This window comes from Idiotropiscis lumnitzeri, chromosome 2, assembly GCF_059441095.1.
Source record: "Idiotropiscis lumnitzeri isolate Australia: NSW breed Sydney's pygmy pipehorse chromosome 2, RoL_Ilum_1.0, whole genome shotgun sequence".
Classification (NCBI taxonomy): domain Eukaryota; kingdom Metazoa; phylum Chordata; class Actinopteri; order Syngnathiformes; family Syngnathidae; genus Idiotropiscis; species Idiotropiscis lumnitzeri.
In genome coordinates, this window is record NC_142392.1 from 26,459,451 (window position 1) to 26,480,622 (window position 21,172).

The 21,172-nt window shown below is 48.2% G+C and overlaps 1 protein-coding gene across 1 annotated transcript; it reads right to left on the minus strand.

Moving 5' to 3' along the window:
* Positions 1-14,086: 14,086 nt before the first annotated feature.
* On the minus strand, positions 14,087-20,886 carry LOC148342127 (uncharacterized). The gene is made up of 2 exons (XM_088288072.1): positions 20,881-20,886; positions 14,087-15,571 (listed from the first exon to the last, which is right to left on the minus strand). Exons 1-2 carry the CDS (start codon positions 20,884-20,886, stop codon positions 14,087-14,089), a joined length of 1,491 nt encoding a protein of 496 aa, XP_088144198.1.
* Positions 20,887-21,172: the final 286 nt, after the last annotated feature.

Here is a 21,172-nt window from a genome sequence, read left to right on the forward strand (position 1 = left end):
GCTGTTGTGTGAGATTGGTAAAATGGCGACCGCAAAAGCAGAATAACAGATCCAGTGGCTCATTGGCAGTTGAGCACAAACAACTGCCTTGGCGCGCACATGGGAAGAGCCGACACGCCATCCTGCGGGGAAGACAATAATAATAATATTCCCTTTATTAGTCCCACAATGGGGAAATTCGAGATTCGAACCCAGGTCTCCTGGGGAGACTGGGTCCTGAACGCGGCGCCTTAGACCACTCGGCCATCCTGGCAACCAATAAGAGAAAGCTAAAGTTAGTTGCAGATGACACATAGCAAATAGGAGAGTAGTCGGATGTCTTTGCTTTGTGTGTTGAAATGTATAAATGATCCTGGGCAACTCAGGGGGGGGGGCACAGAACGTGCACCGCCGTAGTAGGAGCTTGAGGAGCTCGCGAGGGGCCGGCACTCGGGGCGGCAGCAGGCGAGGGGCCGGAACGGGAGACTGCAGCTGGCAAGGAGCCGGAACGGGAGACTGCATCTGGCGAGGAGTTGGCTCTGGGGGCTGCAGCTGGCGAGGAGATGGGTCTGGGAGCTGCAGCTGGCGAGGAGACCCCTGTCGGGGCTGCAGCTGGCGAGGAGACGGCACTGGGGGCTGCAACTGACGAGGAGCCGGCCCGTGGGCCTCATCCCTATCAGTCTGCCGCCATACGGATTTAGGGGAACGAGAGACACGAGGGACCGAGACTACAGGTGCTGATGAACGTGGTCTACAAAATGTGGGTGGAACGGGACAAGGTGCAGAAACTGATAGTGGACGAGGTGAACAAAGTGACTGTGAAGAATGTGCCTCAGGGTGTGAAAAGCGGGTGTTCCGATGACTGGTGGCAGTTCCTTTACTGGGATAGATGGCCAAACGTGTGCCCAAGTAAAGGTCTGATGGGCTAGACTCAAAGGAGTCAAAAGAAAACGGTAACAAAAACTAATAGGGGGTAGGAAACTGACTGGGCTTAACAAAATCTGTGTCGCACTGGGAATCTAGAAGGTTGTAAATGTATTCAAAATCTGAATCTACAAAAATGTGGGGAGGTGAAATGGCTGGGTGCTGTGAGTCAAAACTAGACGAAGAGGGAGAAACAGGCGTGGAATAAAAAACACGTGAAGGGTTTGGGGTTGGTCGGAACACCATGTCCAAAAACGAGGGTGGGCGGAAGGGGTCGGGAGGTGGGTCAGCGACCCGTGATCGAGGCCGGTCTGGCGGATGCCCGGGAGGCCGGACCAGCGAGTCTTTTCGTGGCCCTTCAGGGGGCCGTGCGGGTGGCCAGACCAGTGCGTCCCATTGGGGCCATTCAGGCGGACGTCCGGGGCGACCCGAACGCCACATGGAGTCCGCTGATGGGGCTGAGACGAGAAGCGGCGGTGGGACCCCGGGAGCAGCAGAGGCAGGAGCTTGGAGGGGTGACGAACCAGATTCAGCCGAGACCGGAACGTGGAGCGGCGGCTGGTCGTCGAGCCCCGCCGAGACAGGAACGTGGAGCGGCGGCTGTTCGTCGAGCGTCGCCGAGACAGGGACGTGGAGCGGCGGCTGGTCGTCGAGCCCGACCGAGTCAGGAACGTGGAGCGTCGGCTGGTCGTCGAGCCCGGCCGAGTCAGGAACGTGAAGCGGCGGCTGGTCGTCGAACCCCGCCGAGACAGGAGCGTGGAGCGTCGGCTGGTCGTCGAACCCCGCCGAGACCGGAACGTGGAGCGTCGGCTAGTCGTCGAACCCCACCGAGACCGGAACGTGGAGCGTCGGCTGGTCGTCGAACCCCACCGCGACAGGAACGTGGAGCGGCGGGGGATCGTCGGATGCCGCCGAGGCCGGAACGGGGCGCGATGGTGGGTCGTCGTGCGTCGCCGAGGCTGAGGCGTGACGCGGCGGCGGACCGTCGTCCATCGCGGACACCGGAACCGGGAGCAGCGGCTGGTCGTCGAACCCTGCCGAGACAAGAACGTGGAGCGGCGGTGGGTCGTCGTCCACCGCCGAGGCAGGAACCAGGAGCGGCCGTGGGTCGTCGAGCGCTGCCGGAACCAAGGCGAGCAGTGGCGACGGGTCTTCGGATGCTGCCGAGGCCAGAGCGGGGCGCGATGGTGGGTCGTCGTGCGTCGCCGATGCTGAGGCATGACGCGGCGGCGGACCGTCGTCCATCGCGGGCACCGGAACCAGGAGCGACGGCGGGTCGTCGAACCCTGCCGAGACAAGAACGTGGAGCGGCGGTGGGTCGTCGTCCACCGCCGAGGCAGGAACCAGGAGCGGCCGTGGGTCGTCGAGCGCTGCCGGAACCAAGGCGAGCAGTGGCGACGGGTCGTCGGATGCTGCCGAGGCCAGAGCGGGGCGCGATGGTGGGTCGTCGTGCGTCGCCGAGGCTGAGGCGAGATGCGGCGGCGGACCGTCGTCCATCGCGGGCACCGGGACCGGGAGCGGCGGCTGGTCGTTGAACCCTGCCGAGACAAGAACGTGGAGCGGCGGTGGGTCGTCGTCCACCGCCGAGGCAGGAACTAGGAGCGACCGTGGGTCGTCGAGCGCTGCCGGGACCAAGGCGAGCAGTGGCGCCGGGTCGTCGGATGCTGCCGAGGCCAGAGCGGGGCGCGATGGTGGGTCGTCGTGCGTCGCCGAGGCTGAGGCATGATGCGGCGGCGGACCGTCGTCCATCGCGGGCACCGGAACCGGGAGCGACGGCGGGTCGTCGAACCCTGCCGAGACAGGAACCAGGAGCGACCGTGGGTCGTCGAGCGCTGCCGGGACCAAGGCGAGCAGTGGCGACGGGTCGTCGGATGCTGCCGAGGCCAGAGCGGGGCGCGATGGTGGGTCGTTGTGCGTCGCCGAAGCTGAGGCGTGACGCGGCGGCGGACCGTCGTCCATCGCGGGAACCGGGAGCGGCGGCGCTTCGTCAGGCGCCGCTGAGGCAGATACGACAGGCGGCTGCTCGTCGTCCACCACGGATGCAGGGACCGGGAGTGACTGCTGCGGGCCGTGTTCTGCCGAAACGTGAGCTTGGGGCGGAAGCGAGGCGTGCTCCGCTCGAACGAGAACTTGGGACGGACGCCGGACGGGCTCCGCGTGGACGTGAACTTGGGACGGTTGCAGGACGTCCTCTGCCGAAACGTGAGCTTGGGGCGGAAGCACGACGTGATCCGCCTGAACGTGAACTTGGGTCGGGAGCAGGATGTGCTCCGCCTGAACGTGAACTTGGGTCGGAAGCAGAGTGTGCTCCCCCTGAATGTGAGCCTGGGACGGACGCACCCCGTGCTCCGCTGGCTCGAGAACTTGGGTCGTAAGCGAGGCGCCGGGACGGGGCTCGGCCGCTGACGGGGAGCCGGTACGGGGCTCAGCGGCTGGCGGGGAGCCGGGACAGGGCTCAGCAGCCGGCGGGGAGCCGGGACAGGGCTCAGCAGCCGGCGGGGAGCCCGGACATGGCTCAGCAGCCGGCGTGAAGCCGGGACAGGGCTCAGCAGCTGGCGGGGGGCCGGGACAGGGCTCAGCAACTGGCGGGGAGCCCGGACAGGGCTCAGCAGCTGGCGGGGAGCCGGGACAGGGCTCAGCAGCTGGCGTGGAGCCTGGACTGGGCTCGGCCGCTTTCGGGGAGCCGGAACGGGGCTCGGCCGCTTTCGGGGAGCCGGAACGGGGCTCGGCCGCTGGCGGGGAGCCGGAACGGGGCTCGGCCGCTTTCGGGGAGCCGGAGCGGGGCTCGGCCGCTTTCGGGGAGCCGGAACGGGGCTCGGTCCCTGGCGGGGAGCCGGAACGGGGCTCGGCCGCTTTCGGGGAGCCGGAACAGGGCTCGGCCGCATTCGGGGAGCCGGAACGGGACTCTGGAGGCTTGGTCTGCGCAGTGGGGGCTGTGTTGGTCACTGCTGCTGGCGTGGGGGCGACAGCGGGCCGGGCGCAGCAGTCGATCCGGGCACAGCCGAACCTGGGGCCCCGATCCCTATCAGCCTGCCGCCATAGGGAATCAGGGGAATGGGGAACACAAGGGACCGTGACTACTGGTGCTGGTGATCGTGAGCCGTGAGACGCAAGGGGGACGTGACAAGGCGTGGGGACCGACGGTGGACGAGGTGCGCGACGTGAACGTGGCTTTCGTGATTTGGGGCGTGAGGCGCGCGAGGTAGAGTGAGAGGTGGTCTCGAAGAACTCGAACGAAAAGGGTGTCAGGAATTGCTCGGAGGAAGGAAGGGGACTGGTCCTAACTGAGCCCGGGTTGCGCTGGGCGTCTAACAGGGCGTAGATGTACTCGGCGTCGTCCTCGTGATCCGAGTCAACAAAAATGTGCGGGGCATAGTGCTCGGAATCATCGATGGGGTCGGCAATTAGTAGGAAGTCAGTGGGTGAGGGGGCATGGTGCTCAAAATCGTTGTCGTGACCCGAGTCGACCCCCACGTGAGGGGCATAGTGCTCAAAACATTCTGCTAACTCATAATCAAAAAATGCGTGAGGAGGTGAATCGGCCTGGCGGTCAAAATTGTCGTCATAATCGGGATCTATGATAAGGTGGGGAGGAATGACGGGTAAGAAGTCGAGGGCGTTACCGTAAAACGAAGGCGAGGTAAGGGGCTGGTCGGCAGGCTGATGAGGGCGGTTGTCTGTGCGGCGGTGTCCGTGACGCCGCCGCGAGCTCCTCGCTGGGTCCTTCTTTTTTGGTCGGGTCATTCTGTCAGGGTCGCCTTTCGGCGAGGAGGAAGGTGGACCCAAAAGGCGAGGAGGCAGGGAAATGGATGACGTCAAGGGAGTTTATTAACGGGGTTCCACAAGGGGAGACAACTGGGACGGGAGCAGAAACAACAAAGGTACCAAATGTGACTAATAGAAAAGGAGGGCGAGGAACAACACTGAGCGAGGTAAACGGGAACGAGGAGGGGAACAAGAGCATGAGCATGAGCATGAACATGAACGTGAACAAAGCGTGGTCGTGGCAGTCCGTAAGTTGCGGCAATGACCCGACACTGAGTAGTGGGTCTGGGAGGCTTAAATAGTCCGAGTAATCAGGGGAGCAGATGGGAAACAGGTGCGTGATGAGGGTAACAGGGAACAGGTGCGTGGCTTGGTGAGGGCGAGGTGCTGAGGGGAAACGCCCCTACTCGGCTGATCAAACATAAACAAGGTGCGCATGGCAGGGAGGTGAGAAAATAACAACACAAACAATAACAAAAACCGCATGCACACGAAAACAATAACAAAAACCCTGTCATGACAACTGTGTTTTGTACCTTAGAGGAGAGAGAAGCTGGAAGAGTTGCTCTTTTTGTGGAACCCACGCAGAGAGAGTTTGTTGGAGTTGAGCTGTTTCGTTCTGTTCTGTCATATGACTATACAGAATGGACGGTTAGAGCTCTTTCATTTGCTCACTGAATCTTTATTGTAACATCAATTGCACGGCTCTCATACACTCCACTTCCGCCCTGCTGGCGCGGTGTGCGTCAACTAAAACAGTCCCCCTGGGAACACCCAACCACAAACTAACAATCCCATTGTTACATCTTTTCTTTTTTTTCTTTTAAGTCAACTTCTTTAATTGACAGCAACATATTACAGCATCGAAGACTATGAATTTAAATGTAATCACAACTAAAGAATACACGTTACTCTCATTAACTCTCACATCTTTTTTCTTTTTTTTTTTTTCTCTGTCCTTAACTGACAAGCAACCCTAGACTCATGCAAAGTTCCAAAACAAACATCACTCCGTGAAGTCCTCCAGATATCGAGGTCTAATGACCCGACGGCCAGACCTGGTTGTCACAGCCGCTTGGTCACCAGCACGGCACAGTTCCGACCCCACCTCAGCCGTACTCTCCACAGTCTCAGCTTTTTTAGGCGAGGCCGGTGGGCAAAGCTCACGCCTGAGGTGACGTCGATTCCTCCGTAACACACCACCCGACTCCATCTCCACTTCATACGACCTGTGGCTCGCAGGTTTCAGCACCGTCGCCTTCCGCCAGACTCCATGTCGCTGAAACGGCTGAACTCTCACGGTGTCTCCTTTCTCAAGGATGTCCAGGTCTTTCGCAGTGCGGTTGTAGTATCTCTCCTGTCTCTGACTGTTCTTCCACAGGCCTTCTGCATTTTTGATCAACTCCGGCTCCAAAAGAGCGTCCCTGATTGGAAGAAGCGTCCGAGTCCGCCTACTCAGAAGTCTCTGTGCTGGGCTTGTACCCAAGCCTTGGGTCGGTGTATTTCGGTGGTCCAATATAGCCAAGTATGCATCCTGGTTCGCAGCCGCCGCTTTCATCATCGGCCTTCCCGTTGCTCTGGGCATATCCTGGCGACGACGTCCTATGTTCAAACTCCCACTTTTCACTAAACAGCCGAAACTCTTTGGAGGAGAATTGTGGTCCGTTATCTGACACTACCACGTCCGGTATGCCCTGCCTTGCAAAATGTGCTTTCAACCTCCTAATCACAGCGCTGCTTGTCGTATCGGGCAAGTAATCCACTTCCCAAAAGTTGGAGTAGTAGTCCACTGTAATCAGGTAGTTTCTATCATGAAAGGAAAACAAGTCCATCCCTAACTTGGCCCAGGGTCTACACACCATATCATGTGGACATAGTGTCTCTTTCTGTTGCTTGGGGTCCATGGACCTACAGATGTCACACTTGGAGACAAAGGTCTTAATGTGCTCATTCATCCCTTGCCAGTACACGCACTCCCTTGCTCTCCTTAGACAACCTTCCACTCCCAAATGAGAAGAGTGTACACGGCGTGTAATGTCAGTCCTGAGTGAATCTGGTATCACAGCTCTCTCTCCTTTGAATACGATACCATCTTGGAAGCTAAGTTCCTCCTGGAATGAGTAATAGTGTTGAATGTCCGTGGGTATATCCTTTTTGCATTTTGGCCACCCTGACAGAATCATGCCAATTACTCTCTGCAGCCTCCAATCCACTGACGTAGCCTTCCTAATGGAGCTCAGTCTCTCCAGCGAAATAGGTAGGTAGTCTACCATGTTTACGGTTTCTATCTCTGACTCCATGTCCCTTTTAGTGTCCTCTGGCAAGTATGCCCTACTGAGTGTGTCAGCCAGCAACATATGACGGCCTGGTACATAGGTCACTTCCATGTTATATTTCTGTAATCGGAGTAACATCCTCTTTAGTCTCTTTGGTGCACTCAAAAGTGGCTTCTTGTGAATATTTTCCAACGGTTTGTGGTCACTCTGTACCGTCACCTGCCTGCCATACGTGTATTGGTGAAACTTCTCCATCCCATAGACTATAGCCAAGCATTCCTTCTCTATCTGGGCATAGCCCCTTTCTGTCTGTGTCAAGGCCCGGCTCCCATATGCTACAGGCTTACCTCCTTGTGTCAGAGCAGCCCCCAGCCCAGTCTCTGATGCATCACATTGAAGTGTCAACTCCTCGTCTCGATTGTAATACTTCAAAATGGGTGCACTGGCAATTTTGTGTTTCAGTCTATTAAACGCTTCCTCCTGTGTGTCAGTCCACTCCCACACATTCTCTTTGTGTGTAAGTTGGCGTAATATTTCACAATCATCAGACAAGTGGTCTTAAAACTTGGACAAGTAATTTATCATCCCAACCAGTCTCTGTACTGCCTTGACATCCGTCGGCCTCGGCATCTCTTGGATTGCACGCACCTTCTCCGGGTCTATCTGCAGTCCCTCAGCTGTCAACAAATGTCCAATATACGGCACGGCCTGTCGCCGTAGTTTTATCTTCTCAAAGTTCAATTTGATGTTTTGCATTCTACATCTGTTTAGGAAGCACCTGAGTTTGTTGTCGTGGTCTCTACTTGCTTCTTCCAGCGATGTCCCTTCACCCGTGATCAACACATCATCAGCGATGATGTATATTCCCGGTATTCCTTCTAGCGCTTGTATGAGTCTTCTTTGGAATACTTCCGGCGCTGGACTTATTCCCATCGGCATTCTCAGCCAACGGTACCGACCAAAAGGAGTGGCAAACGTGGTGAGGTAGCTTGACTCCTCCCCCAATTTAACATGCCAGAAGCCATGCTTCACATCACACACTGTGAACATTTTCGCCTTTGCCATTTCCAGAAGTATATCCTCAATCGTCGGAAGAGGGAAGTGGCTTCTTTTCAGTGCTCGATTGAGTGGTTTTGGGTCTATGCAGATTCTCGGTTTTCCATTGCGTTTCATCACTGTCACCATGCTACTTATCCAGTCAGTGCTACACTCAACCGTTGCGATAATACCTCTTCTCTCAAGATCTTTTAATTCCTCTTTCAGTGGAGACATCAGTGAAACGGGTACTCTGCGTTTCGGCAGTTTAACAGGCGGCACTTCACTGTTTATTTCAATGTTATACTCGCCCTCCAAACAGCCATCACCAGTGAACACATCGCCAAACTCAGTCTTTATTTTCTCCAACGTTATGCAATCCTGTTGTCCTTCTTCTTTGACCTGTTCCAATTCTTTTTTCACAATGTCATCAATGGTTAGGATGTTCTCGTAGTGTACTTTAATTAGTTTCATGGCCTCACTGGCCTTCCGGCCCAATATGGGGATTTTGTCCACTTGGTCCACCACGAGAAACTCCAACCTGTACAATTTGTTGTTTCGAGGGTTTCTCACTTTAACCCTACATTTCCCCAACGGACACAACCTGGATTTATTATACATGACCAGCACTTTCTCTGTGTGCTCCAGTTGTGTGTCTGAGTTTAGGAGGTTTATTGGGATTATGTTACAGGTCGCCCCACAATCTATCTGAAAGTTCACATGTGTCCCGTTTACCAGCATCCTTGCAAAAAGTTGCTGTCCCTTGTTGAGTCGCTCATTCACTTGGTGAACTATTTCATTGTTCCCCTTGCCATTCATCACAGCAATTGTCATTATATCCTCATATGTTTCTCCATCCTCTTCCGTGACAGCATTCACTGGTTTACATTTCCCTCCTTGTCCTATTTTCGATTTGCACTTCACAGCGAAATGATTTTCTTTCCCACACTTTTTACATTTCCTTCCAAAAGCTGGGCATTTTGTCTTACTTCGCTCATGCTTTCGTCCACAAAACCTACAATCGACTACATCACCGTTGCTTTTCCTTGCATCTTGTTTCACTGTATGTATTTCCTCCACAGTGTGTCCTTCCAGTGTCCTGCTGTTTTCTTTTGACAGTTCAGCAGCTCTACATATTAGTAGGCATTTCTCCAGTGTCAGTCTATCTTCCCTGAGGAGCCTCTCTCTCATGGCTGAGCTATTGGTGCCACACACAATGCGATCTCTAATTAGCGAGTCTTTTATGTCTCCAAAGTTGCATCCATTGGCTAGCACTCTCAGGTCCGTAAAATATTTGTCAATGGTTTCATCCGTGCCTTGGTTACGCACAAAAAACTTGTATCTCTCGACAGTCTCATTCACTTTCGGTGTGCAATGTTCATCCAGCAACCTTATCATTGCACTCACTGACCTCCTTGCCGACGAGTCGTCACCCGCCAGTGTGGCCAAAAGCTACCTCCCACTCGCGCCGACGAGGTAATAGAAAAGCTTTGCTTTCGCTCCTTCCTCTGCGCCGGGCATGGTGAGGTCCGTGTAGAGTGTAAATTCCTCCTTCCAGCATTTCCATGTCTTGGCTAGGTCGCCGGAGTCCAACAACAACATCGACGGAGGTTTCAGTCCTTCCATCGCGACGTCCTCTGTCCGTTTAGTTCACCTGCTGCCGCGCCGTTCCGTTCACTCAGCTCGTCGGCAGCACGTACACACGGTTGTTGTCAATCCTCTCCCGCGTCCCCACTAGCGACTAGACCGCTGCCACCATGTTTCTTTCTGTTCTGTCATATGACTATACAGAATGGACGGTTAGAGCTCTTTCATTTGCTCACTGAATCTTTATTGTAACATAAACTGCACGGCTCTCATACACTCCACTTCCGCCTTGCTGGCGCGGTGTGCGTCTACTAAAACAGTCCCCCTGGGAACACCCAACCACCAACTAACAATCCCATTGTTACAACGGTGTGCCCTACTGTGTCACATTTAAAGCTGATGCAGTTTTATTTACAGAAAGGTGATGCAAAAAAAACATTGAAACACTGAAGAAATTGTGCAAAGAAAATGGGATCTCTTTTGTGTAGTAAGTTTTATAACGTCAGGAGGACATTGAGGAAGAAAAAAAAAGATGTGAGTACCCCACACTATCTCCTGGTACTCATGTGAGTAACCCATGAAAAATATTATGTGCACCCCTGTTTATATCGCTGTTTTCTTAGTTCTGACGGCATTGTTGGGGTGTTGTTTTAACATGTAAAAAGACTTGTCGAAAACATTAAATGTCTGTTGAAACCGAAGAACGAAGTTGAGCCTTGATTGAACTCGAAAGGAGTAACACCGAGTGCCTGTTGAAGTAACTATTCCAGACCACGCCCATAATGGCATAAAAATGATGTATGAGGTAGTGAAGGAAGTGTTTGTTGAAAAATAGTTATATTTGGAAGCAGATATTAATAAAGGAAAAACAACTGGTTATTTGATTTTCATTTTAAAAAATAAATTCCCAAATTGAAATACAGCTTGTTTGTTTTCTGAAACACGGAAGGAAACGTCTCAAAACAGTTTGAATTTAAAATTTTGTTTCGACTACAAAAATAGAATATAACACGAGCAAAAATGGAAAAACGGCTTTTCTATTTATTTGAGATTCCTGGAAGTGGTTGGAGATGGACAAATTGAAAGACTGCAAATTGCGTTTTCTCGCCCGCAGGTGGCAATATTTTCCACAGTTTTGAATGAGTGAAGACGGGTTTTATCGCCATCTACTGTTTAATAGACAACGACTTTTAACCTTTGTGGTATATTATTGTTGTAGATGTGCGGGTCTGGCCCAGCTTCCCTCCGGACAGGTCGACAAGCAAGGCTGGAGTGGTGATATAAAAAAACTTCTGAGACACTCTGGTGGTTGGAAAAAGATTGTATTGGTGTCAAATTGGCTGATGCCAGAAGTTCCCCCAAGAAAGGGTGTGTCCCCCCCCTCTCGAGCTTTCCCCTCTTATAGGGAAAGCAAACAAAAGATATAAATATGCAGTTCTCCCCTGTTACATATGCATTCTCATCCTACTTGCCCTTACATGGCCATCCAAAACCCTCAAGGACGAGAACAGATGTGGACTCCCCTTATGTTGCTCCTCGGCGCCATCTCGTCTAAACCGGGACCCATTCCTGTATATCCATCCCTTGATAAGTCGGGGACCCCTGTCGAAATCCCTGACCTGACATAAACTATGTTGAGGCCCACTGCAGTTCAGAATCGTAACTCATTGTAGTGGCGGCTCAACGCAAGATTATACATTCACCAGACCAACAGTTGCGCTATGTTAGAAGTAGAAATGAAGAATTATTCCCGTCCATAAGTTACAACGTATGGAAATACAAACGTAAAATGTTGTTGGGTTTCTCACCTGTTTCACACGCTTCACATTGCCAGCTTTCTTGTTTGTCACCTTTTCCTGTGTGCTTGTGTTTTGGGTTGCGATTTTTGATTGGCTCTCTTCATCACTGAGGTCAGCGTCGATCTGGAGGAACTCAATGTCGGTGTAATGTGTGCAAAAATATACTTTATTTCTAAAGCGCATTTCACGTATATGGGTTTAAACTTGAATTGCTGTCTGTTTTGTTTTTTCAGCGTTACCCGTTTACATTAAGTACACTAAAGTCCATCAAAGGCTATTAATTACATAAATCCTACAATAAAGCATAACTTTAACTCTATTGATGAAAGTAAAGTTTAATTTAGGCTATTAAGTAACTCAGTGGTGGGCCTTCAAGGCCTTCTCTGTTGGCCGAACAAAATCAATAAAAAAAATGATCATAATCATCGCATTGATGTCATATTATAGCTGAGCGTTGTATTTTTAGGTGAGAGTTTTGAATCCAATAAGAATTCTGCTCGCTCGTGTTGCCGGGCAGGTTTCACAATACGGGGAGCGGGCATTATGCGTTCCGAGGCCTGAAGATGCAATTGTGCGAGCATCTCTTCTGTCAAAGTCAATGAGCTTTCAAATTTGTTAGACGGTTGCGATAGCCAATCAGATCACGAGTTGGTTACAGTGAGCCTTCTCGCTGGCCTTATGCTGAGGGTGATGAACGCGTTTTGTGATTGGATACTCACTCGTGAGGGGGCGGCGCTATGCCGAATCAACACACCCGAAAGTCGTAATTGGCGGCCCTTCGAAAATCTAAAATATATTCTTGCTTTTTTTAAACCACAATGGCCGAAGGAGGGAAAAGTATGGATTTAATTTCAGATCCACTTGCAAGGACATTTTCAAGTCGGACCTTTCAAGAGAAGCTATATCGTCCAACACTCACTCAGTGGTGCGTAAGTGTGTTTCTGGATATTATTTGTCCAGCCGTGGTGTCATAAATTATGGTATTTTGATGGGGATTTATTCAAGTAGAACTTAACTTAACTTAAAAAGTAAAAGTAAAAAAAATTACGATTGTTGAAGAATGTGCAAGAAAGAACTCAATCTGATCGAAATGTTGTGCTTTGAGAAATGTTGATAATAAGGATATTTTCCAGGAGGTATTTATTTCTTTGTGGTTTATTCATTCAATTCTATACTTATTTCAATATTTGAGTATTATTTTTCTTTCAATATGTAGTATATTTTGCCTTTGAAGTGTGGGTCCTTGCTGCCTTCCGGAGAGGCAGCCGAGCAAGGCTGGATTGGTGATGGAAAAGAACAAAAGAAAGAAGAAAGATTTTATTCTCGTTACATGCTGATGTCAAAAGAAGTCTCCCCAAAAACGTGCACGCCCCCTCTCAGACATTCCCTTCTTATAGGGAATGCCCAAATAGGACATGAATATCTAATTTTCCCTTGTTGCATATGCATTCCCATCCCGCTAGTCTTCGGGATTTCCGTCCAAAAGTCCCCCAGAGGGAGAGCAGATGCGTCTCCCCGTTGATACGACCAGTCTACTCGTGACCACCTTAAATTACTTTCACACCCTGGAAGGTCACCGACCTGGCGAGAGAATTGCCCCCACCATAAACAATGCTCAGGCCTATTTTCTCTAAGGGCAGTATCTGGTTACATCGGAACTTCAGAACCAAGACTGGTCACTTCTTTGAACTTCCCATATCTATATAAGGCCATTTAAAAATACATGACTTTTTAAAAATTTATTTCAATGTATATTTAAGCTTGCTTATATAATACTACAATATTTATTCAATTATTTTAATGTTAAATTATATCAATATTAATTTAAACCTTATTTCACTCTTGAATATTTCTGAACATATTTGTTCATTTGAATATGTATGCAATTTAAATTATTCCATCCATCCAGCCATTTTCTGCCGCTCATCCGGGGTCGGGTTATTGAATTAATTTAAAGTATTTTTTATATTTCAATATTTATTTCAAGAATAGGACTCTTCTCAATGAGTTCAATATTTATAAAATGTTTCTATATTTCTTATTAATTGCATTAAGTCTGTATGTCGTTGCTAATTTTACATTTCAATATTTCCCGATTGCATTATATAAGCAATCCAAAGTATAAAAAATATAATATAAAAAGTATTTTGTATATTTGACAAAATTATAGTTTTTCTGAAGTGAGATTCTGCTTAGCAACAAACCCCAAACACTTGATAGAGCTCAACCTAGAAAGAGAAACCGAGACTATTCGTGTTTCTCTTTCTGGTTCTTTTTATAGTTCAACTTCGAGTTCTGTTTTTCACCTTTTCACAGCGTAATGAAGGCGAGTTGAGCAAGTGGAACAAGTGATTTTATTGATGATTGTGGAAGGCACCGATTTCATAAGCACTGTTTCTTCTCACACCTTTTCCATTAAATGCGATTAAAAAGACAACTGAAAAGCATAATGTTAAAAAATGTTGTACCAGGCAAAAGCAATAAATTTTATTTACATGTTTGAAGTAAACACACAAAAAAATCATCACCACTCAGACAGTGGTTCTTCTGGCACTGATCTCAATAAAAGAGCTTTGCAAAATTCAATTTCATCATATTTTATTGAAAATCACATTTACATCTTACCACAAAGAGTCGGGTCTTTAATTTTTTTTTTCTTTTTTTAATCTTTAAGGATCGCTGCAATTCTCGCCAGCACAATCGTGTCTCTCAGCTCCCTTTTTAGTGACAATTTTTTTTAGAACGAACGCTGCAACTGAATGGCTTGTCTCCACTGTGTGTTCTTGTGTGGCTTTGTAAATACGACTTTCGAGAGAACCTCTTGGCACAAACTGAGCAGGAAAAAGTTTTTTCTCCACTGTGTGTTCTTGTGTGGCGTCGTAAATGCCCCTTTTGAGAGAAACTCTTGGCACAAACTGAGCAGGAAAAAGGTTTTTCACCACTGTGTGTTCTTGTGTGTTCTGTTAAATATGTCTTTTTTGAGAAGCATTTTCCACAAACTGAGCAGGAAAAAGGTTTTTCTCCAGTGTGTGATCTTTTGTGGATTGTTAAATGCGACTTATGCAGGAAGCTTTTGCCACAAACCGAGCAAGAAAAAGGTTTTTCACCACTGTGTGTTCTTGTGTGCCTTGTTAAAATAGACTTGTCAGAGAAACTTTTGCCACAAACCGAGCATGAAAAAGGTTTTTCTCCACTGTGCTTTCTTGAGTGATATGTTAAACCTGCCTTTTGAGAGAAGCATTTTCCACAAACAGAGCAAGAAAAAGGTTTTTCACCACTGTGTGTTCTTGTGTGGCTTGTTAAATTAGACTTGTCAGAGTAACTCTTGCCACAAACTGAGCATGAAAAAGGTTTTTCTCCACTGTGCTTTCTTGTGTGATATGTTAAACCTGCCTTTTGAGAGAAGCATTTTCCACAAACAGAGCAGGAAAAAGATTTTTCACCACTGTGTGTTCTTGAGTGAATTATTAATTGAGACCTTCGAGAGAAACTCTTGCCACAAACTGAGCAGGAAAAAGGTTTTTCTCCACTGTGTGTTCTTGTATGTTGTGTTAAATTTGCCTTTCGATAGAAACTCTTGCCACAAACTGAGCAGGAAAAAGGTTTTTCTCCACTGTGTGTTCTTGTATGTTGTGTTAAATTTGCCTTTCGAGAGAAGCATTTTCCACAAACTGAGCAGGAAAAAGGTTTTTCTCCACTGTGCGTTCTTGTGTGCCTTACTAAATTTGCCTTTCGAGAGAAGCATTTTCCACAAACTGAGCAGGAAAAAGATGTTTCTCCACTATGTGTTCTTGTGTGGATTGTTAAATGAAACTTTCGAGAGAAGCTTTTGCCACAAACCGAGCAAGAAAATGTTTTTTCTCCACTGTGTGTTCTCGTGTGCGGTTTTAAAGACGGCTTTGAAGTGAATGAGTCAGTGTGACATACCCTTTCACCTTTAGCTTGCCCATTATCATCATCATTAGTGTCACCATCGTCATGAGCGTCTAATGTGTCCTCATTATGTGCTTGTGATGGCCCCCAGTGGTCTTCATCACCTTCTGTTGTCACGTGATGACTTGAGCTGCTGCTTGGAGGCTCCGCCCCTCTGTTGTCCTCACTCTCATCCTTGTTTTCATTTTCAGTCTTTATATGGACAACGTTCAGTGGTGACTTGTTGATCTCCTCCTCTTCCTCCTCCTTTTTGATGTGAGTCAAGTCTGGCTCCTCTTTCACAGAACGGATATCGTTTTCACTGACGTCTGTCGGACACAAAAAGACAAATTTGGTTTGGTCAAGTCAAACCTTGTGCGTCGACTTTGTCTTATATTGTTTCTACCGTACTACCTTGACTGGTGCCTGCCGCACACGGAACAATGCGTGCGACCCCGACTTGGACCAAACCATGGGGGCATTTCAATAAATTACGTCCTACGATGTAAACCTCCCGTTAGCAGCACAACAACAGTGATAAACGAGCATTTAAAACGGAAGCACGTTGCGGCCGATGCCCTATTTCATTCCTGACATCGTCCCAGACGTTTCTGGAAGCGAGCTGAAGTCAGCACACACAGGCTATTGTGTGCGTCTGATGGAACACCTGTTGTGGGACCCTAACTTATTAATGGGGGGCCACTGGGGGCCATCGCAACCTAATGTCATTGATAAAATAGGAATCCTTCAAGCGAAATACGTTTTCAAGTATTTCTTTTTGCATTTATAGATAGTTTCATCGTGGGTACTTTTTGCTTTCATGATAACCTGCATCCCTAAAAGAATTAAAGGGGCCCTGGAATCAGAGTCGCTATTTATTGCATGAGTAACGTTTGTTTTTTTACCCAAAATGACATTTATCCTGCTAGTACGTTCTGACATTACCCTTTTTATTTTTATAAAATTTCTGTTTCTAAATAAATTTTAAAACAAGATTACGTTTGAAGAGTAAAAGTTCTTACACATAAGCATTAAGCAAAAACACTTTCACTCTGACTTTCGTGTTGACATATTTGAATAATGACTGTATATATTAAAGTTATCCAATATGTATTCAAATTCGACTAAGATACACCAAAATATTATGAGTTCACTGAATTATTTTGTAACCGCAATGATGTATAACAGCCAGAGGGTGTCAGTAATGAGTAACAAAGTAACAAGACCTCCCACTGATACATCATCATTGTCATTTGGATAAATTACCAGGAACTATGAGTTGTGGGGGAGATGCAAACCACCTGGGCTAGAGGAACTTTATTACCAGGAACGAAATGTTCCTGGACTTGTAGGTAGAAAAGGGGGTTGTGACGTTCTCCCTTTTTAAGCCCATAGTAAGCCAAAGATGCAGATGCATTCCTTGCAGCATGCGCTTGTTCACTGATGAGATCCGTGCAACCCTGGATGGATGCATTCAATGTATTTTAAATGTTTGGATGGGGTGAAACTATGCACATGTGCACAAAACAGTGCAGAGCCACCGGAGGTTCATTGACAGAGCCAGTAAAAATTTCATAAATAAGACCAATACGTACTTGATTTATTCAAAAAAACTTAATCCTTTGTGCTTTATCCACTAAAATTCATCAACCGCCATTGATCTTTTTGCCGCAGTGTGCACAGTTTTTAGAGTCAGGTTGACTCATTCCATAAGGAATTGCTTGAACAAGATATGTCAGAGTTTTTGTCAAAAACGAGACAAGCCAAGATTGTCTTTGTCACTTGCGAGGAGCAGTCCGCCAGGTTGTACCGGCATTAACTCTGTCAAATGGGGGAGGCTCAGATATAGCAAAAACAAATTGGAGAAGCTGTGGAGCAGAGCACAACATCAGTCAGACCCCGGGTCCACAACCCCCTCTGGCAGAGACGCAAACAGAGCTTTCGCTTCAGAGTGACCCATTCACTGTCTACCATAGTGTCGAGAAATTCGGAAAATGTTCCATAACAGAGGAATTCGTAATGGGTGCTGAAACACCACACCCTGCTAGTGACATGGAGTATTCTACATCTGAAATTAACTCTGCCAACCGACTTCACCAATGGGCCGAAATCTTTAGTATGATGATGCGCACCGATAGTTTATGTGATTTGTGGCTCAGCGAACATGGACAATTCATACCGTTTCCTATGCTCTGGGGCAAGGCACACATGCGAGGCAGCACCGGTAGACATCACAAATACATAATCCTAATGCAAGATGCACTTCTGACCCTCGAAATTGGGTGAATGCATCCTGACTAACCAAATCATCAGAACTGAGTGTTCAATGCAAAGGACCAATTGGTGGTTTGAAGGGGTGGAGGCGGCTACACTACGCAGACCAGAGCAGGAACAGGATGTACCACCCGCGGGAGGATGGAGACCCTGGTCTCAGAGCTGCCCAGTCGACTGGAACGGAGGACAACATATGCTTCCCCGCCGGATGTTCACAATTCAGTCCCTTCTGGAAATTCAGTCCCACTCGAATTCCAGTGTTTGTTTCACAGGTGCGGGTTCGGTCCAGGGCAGTGACTCGGCCAATCTCAAGAGTCCCACAAACGTGACAGTGTTGTTGCTCATTGGGATATGCAGAAGGAACTTGCAAAGCGTAGAATATCTTGTTCCACCATCAAAAACTGTTGTCCATCAATCGTCACCGGAATGCCAAGACCTGTCGGTCCCTGAATGCTGAGGCTCCGCGGGCACCCCTATCGTGGAATGGGGTCCCAATCGGGTTGAGGCGTCAAGTGTGCGTTTGGAAGCCATCGAAGCGTTGTCGGAGGAGGGGGTAGCGATGGCGCCCTGGTGCTAGTGGACCTCTTTGTGACCGGCATGGCGCTGGACCACAGGATGGTACATTTCTGGAAGTGGCTCGGTTTGGACCGCTCATCACCCAGTGACCCCACAGCAAAAGCACGTCCCACTCACAACCCATGTCTATAACCACCCCTACTTCTGTTACGTGACCTTGTTAACCGGCAGGTGCGGACAACAAGCCTGCTGTGGCACTGCGCCACCAGAACCTGGCCCAGGAGCAGCGGAAACGGAAAGAGCAGACGCAATGGGAGCTGCATGCGTCGGCTGCTGGATTAACTGCTTCCCCCGGTTGTCATGACCCGTGCCGGTCACGCCTGTTTTGTTGTTGTTTTCGTCACCTCCCTGTCATGTGCACTTTTGTTTATGTTTCTCAGCTGAGCAGGGGCGTCTCCTCCGACGACCGACTCCGCCCGCGTCATCACGAGCGGGAGACCAGCCCACCGGCGCCGCACCTGACATCCATCCACTGACTAATTACACACACTATTTAAGCCACCTACACTGACTGCCCGGCGTCGGATAATTTTCCTGCACTGCTCACGTTCATGACCCTGGTATCGATTGTTCTCATGTTCATGCATTTTTGCTCTTGCGATCTCTTTGTGTTCCACGTTTGGCCAGCTATTGCTCGGTCTCTTTTTGTTCCTCGTTTTCTCCAATTGGTTTTCCCTCTTGCCCTTTTGGCAAGCTATTTATGTTGATCGTTTTTCCTTTTCCTTGCCGGTTCCGTCGTTTATCTCCTTCCTGGTGTGAGCTTTTCTCCGCCAGAGCTTTGTGTTTTCTCCTGATTTATCGACAGATGTAATGCTAAGATAGATATATTTGCCTTAATTGATGATTGGACTTCCACTATTGTGAATCAATAAACACTCTTTGTTAAACTGATTTTCCTGTGTCCGCGTTTGGAGAGTCCTGCCACCTTCTTCCCAGCGTTTCGCTGGCAAGACCCTGACAGAATTATCCGACCAGAACACGAGTAATCATAGGGTACGTATCTGAACAGCGTATCTCTTGCTACGTACGAGCGAAACTGTCGGCTCGCCCCAGGCCCTCCACACAACGGTACGCCTCGATCCTTACTGTGTTCCATGCCACAAAGTGCCCAATACGATACGTGGAAGTGTGCTTCTCTTCATTATTTCTATTATCAGCTCATAATTTTCCTGCTAAAATTTACACCGTGGCCAGGGTCTGTGCTCAAACTGAACTTATTCACGACTATGTTGTCTATAGCTATAGTTTTACACTTCTTATTTCTCATTTCTTTAACCACTAGACCTTTCTTTTCTTTATCTTCTGCACATTTCTCCCGCGCTAGTCCCCATTTACTTGGTTCCTATCATAATTTTTTTTTCATTTATTTATTTATACTTTTTCTGATGTTCTTTCATAGTGTGGTTACTTTGACATCTTTTAATGTCTTAATCATTATAGAGGCCTCTTGTTTAAACAATAATTGAAACTAACACAGGGACATTTTCCATGACCAATCAGCCAGCAGACCCACACGCACAAGCTTTCTTTAACGACCCCAAAAGCCCCGACCGCTTGGACACAGGCGCACAACACCCATTGTGAGTAAAAGCATCTCACCTAAAGTTCAGCCGGCCGGCTGTTGAACGCCTGCGCCCCAGCACCCTTGAGACCCTCAATGGAGCAAGAATCCTGTTTGTGACGCCAAAAATGTGGTATATTTTGTTGTTGATGTGTGGGTCTGGCTCAGCTTCCCTCCAGACAGGTCGCCGAGCATGGCAGAATTGGTGATGGAAAAAAATTCTCTGACACAGCCATTTTGGTTATTTTTGTCACGTGCTGATGTCAAAAGAAGTCTTCCCAAAAAGCAAAAAGGGAAAGGTGTCCCCTCTCTCCGGCCTTCCCTTCTTATCGGGATTGGCCACACCTGACATGAATATTGAAGGATTGTATTATGATTGCTGGCATTATTTTAAACACTTACGGGACAGAAGGTCAATTATTTAATTGAGCAGCTTCATATTTATTGAATATGTTCAACATTGATTAAACAAAAAGCATTTATCAAATGAAAGTAGAAGTGCAGTGCATAGATAAGATTGACTGGGATTGTAGTCATGGTGTTTACTGATGCATTCATATGCTAAATTTATATGACTTAGTTTAAATTTAAGACCTCAAATTTGCACACAGTATTTTCATGACCCACACTCTCATTCAGAACAAACAGATTCAGTCTGCTCAGGTCAAACTGATGACACCCCAGATAGCACTTCATGGACAAATACAATAAAACACATTCTCCACATAGGCCATAGAAGATAGAAACATATCAAGTTGGGCAGGGGAGGACGTCACAGGGACGCGATCAAGAACACCAAAAAACATAATTTGATCTGGGAAAACATACACCACACAATCTGTACACTGACGAGATTACAGGGGAATGTGAGCAGGAGAGATGGAGAGACTGCCGCCTGCCTGAGAAGGTCAGCCTTGGACGTGGAACGTGGACCGGGGGAGGGAGCAAGGACGACCGATTCAACCTACATGTCCCTTGACAAAGAAAACCTCCTAGAAAATGTCAGACTGGGCTGAGATCAGCGCGCCATTTTTCGATTGTACGCGTCTGAGTACAGTTTCTCGTCAGATTAAGAAAAAGCCGCCCAGATACTATTTCCTCAACTCCAGAAATCGAAGAAACTAAAATATCGCAACCCTAATCAGCTGTTGTCTTTATTTGACCCTATTCTTCTTGAGTACAAAAAACGAACAGGCATTGGAGTAATTTGGCTTTGAAGATTAATTTACTAAATGTTTCTCATTTTCTCGGTGGCTCAACTCCAACAGTGGACAAACTTAATTTGTGTCACACCATTTAAAAACCGGAATATGTAAAATGTTAAATAAACAGTTCAAATTTTAAACTGGGAAAAAAACATGGAGTTCACCCCCCACTTTTGTTTTTTCTTTGGCATTTATTTTCTGCACTGATTTCATTTGGCATAAACAAATGTTCAGCAAACTGGCAAATAAAAGGCAACATTTAAAAATATAACGGCAATA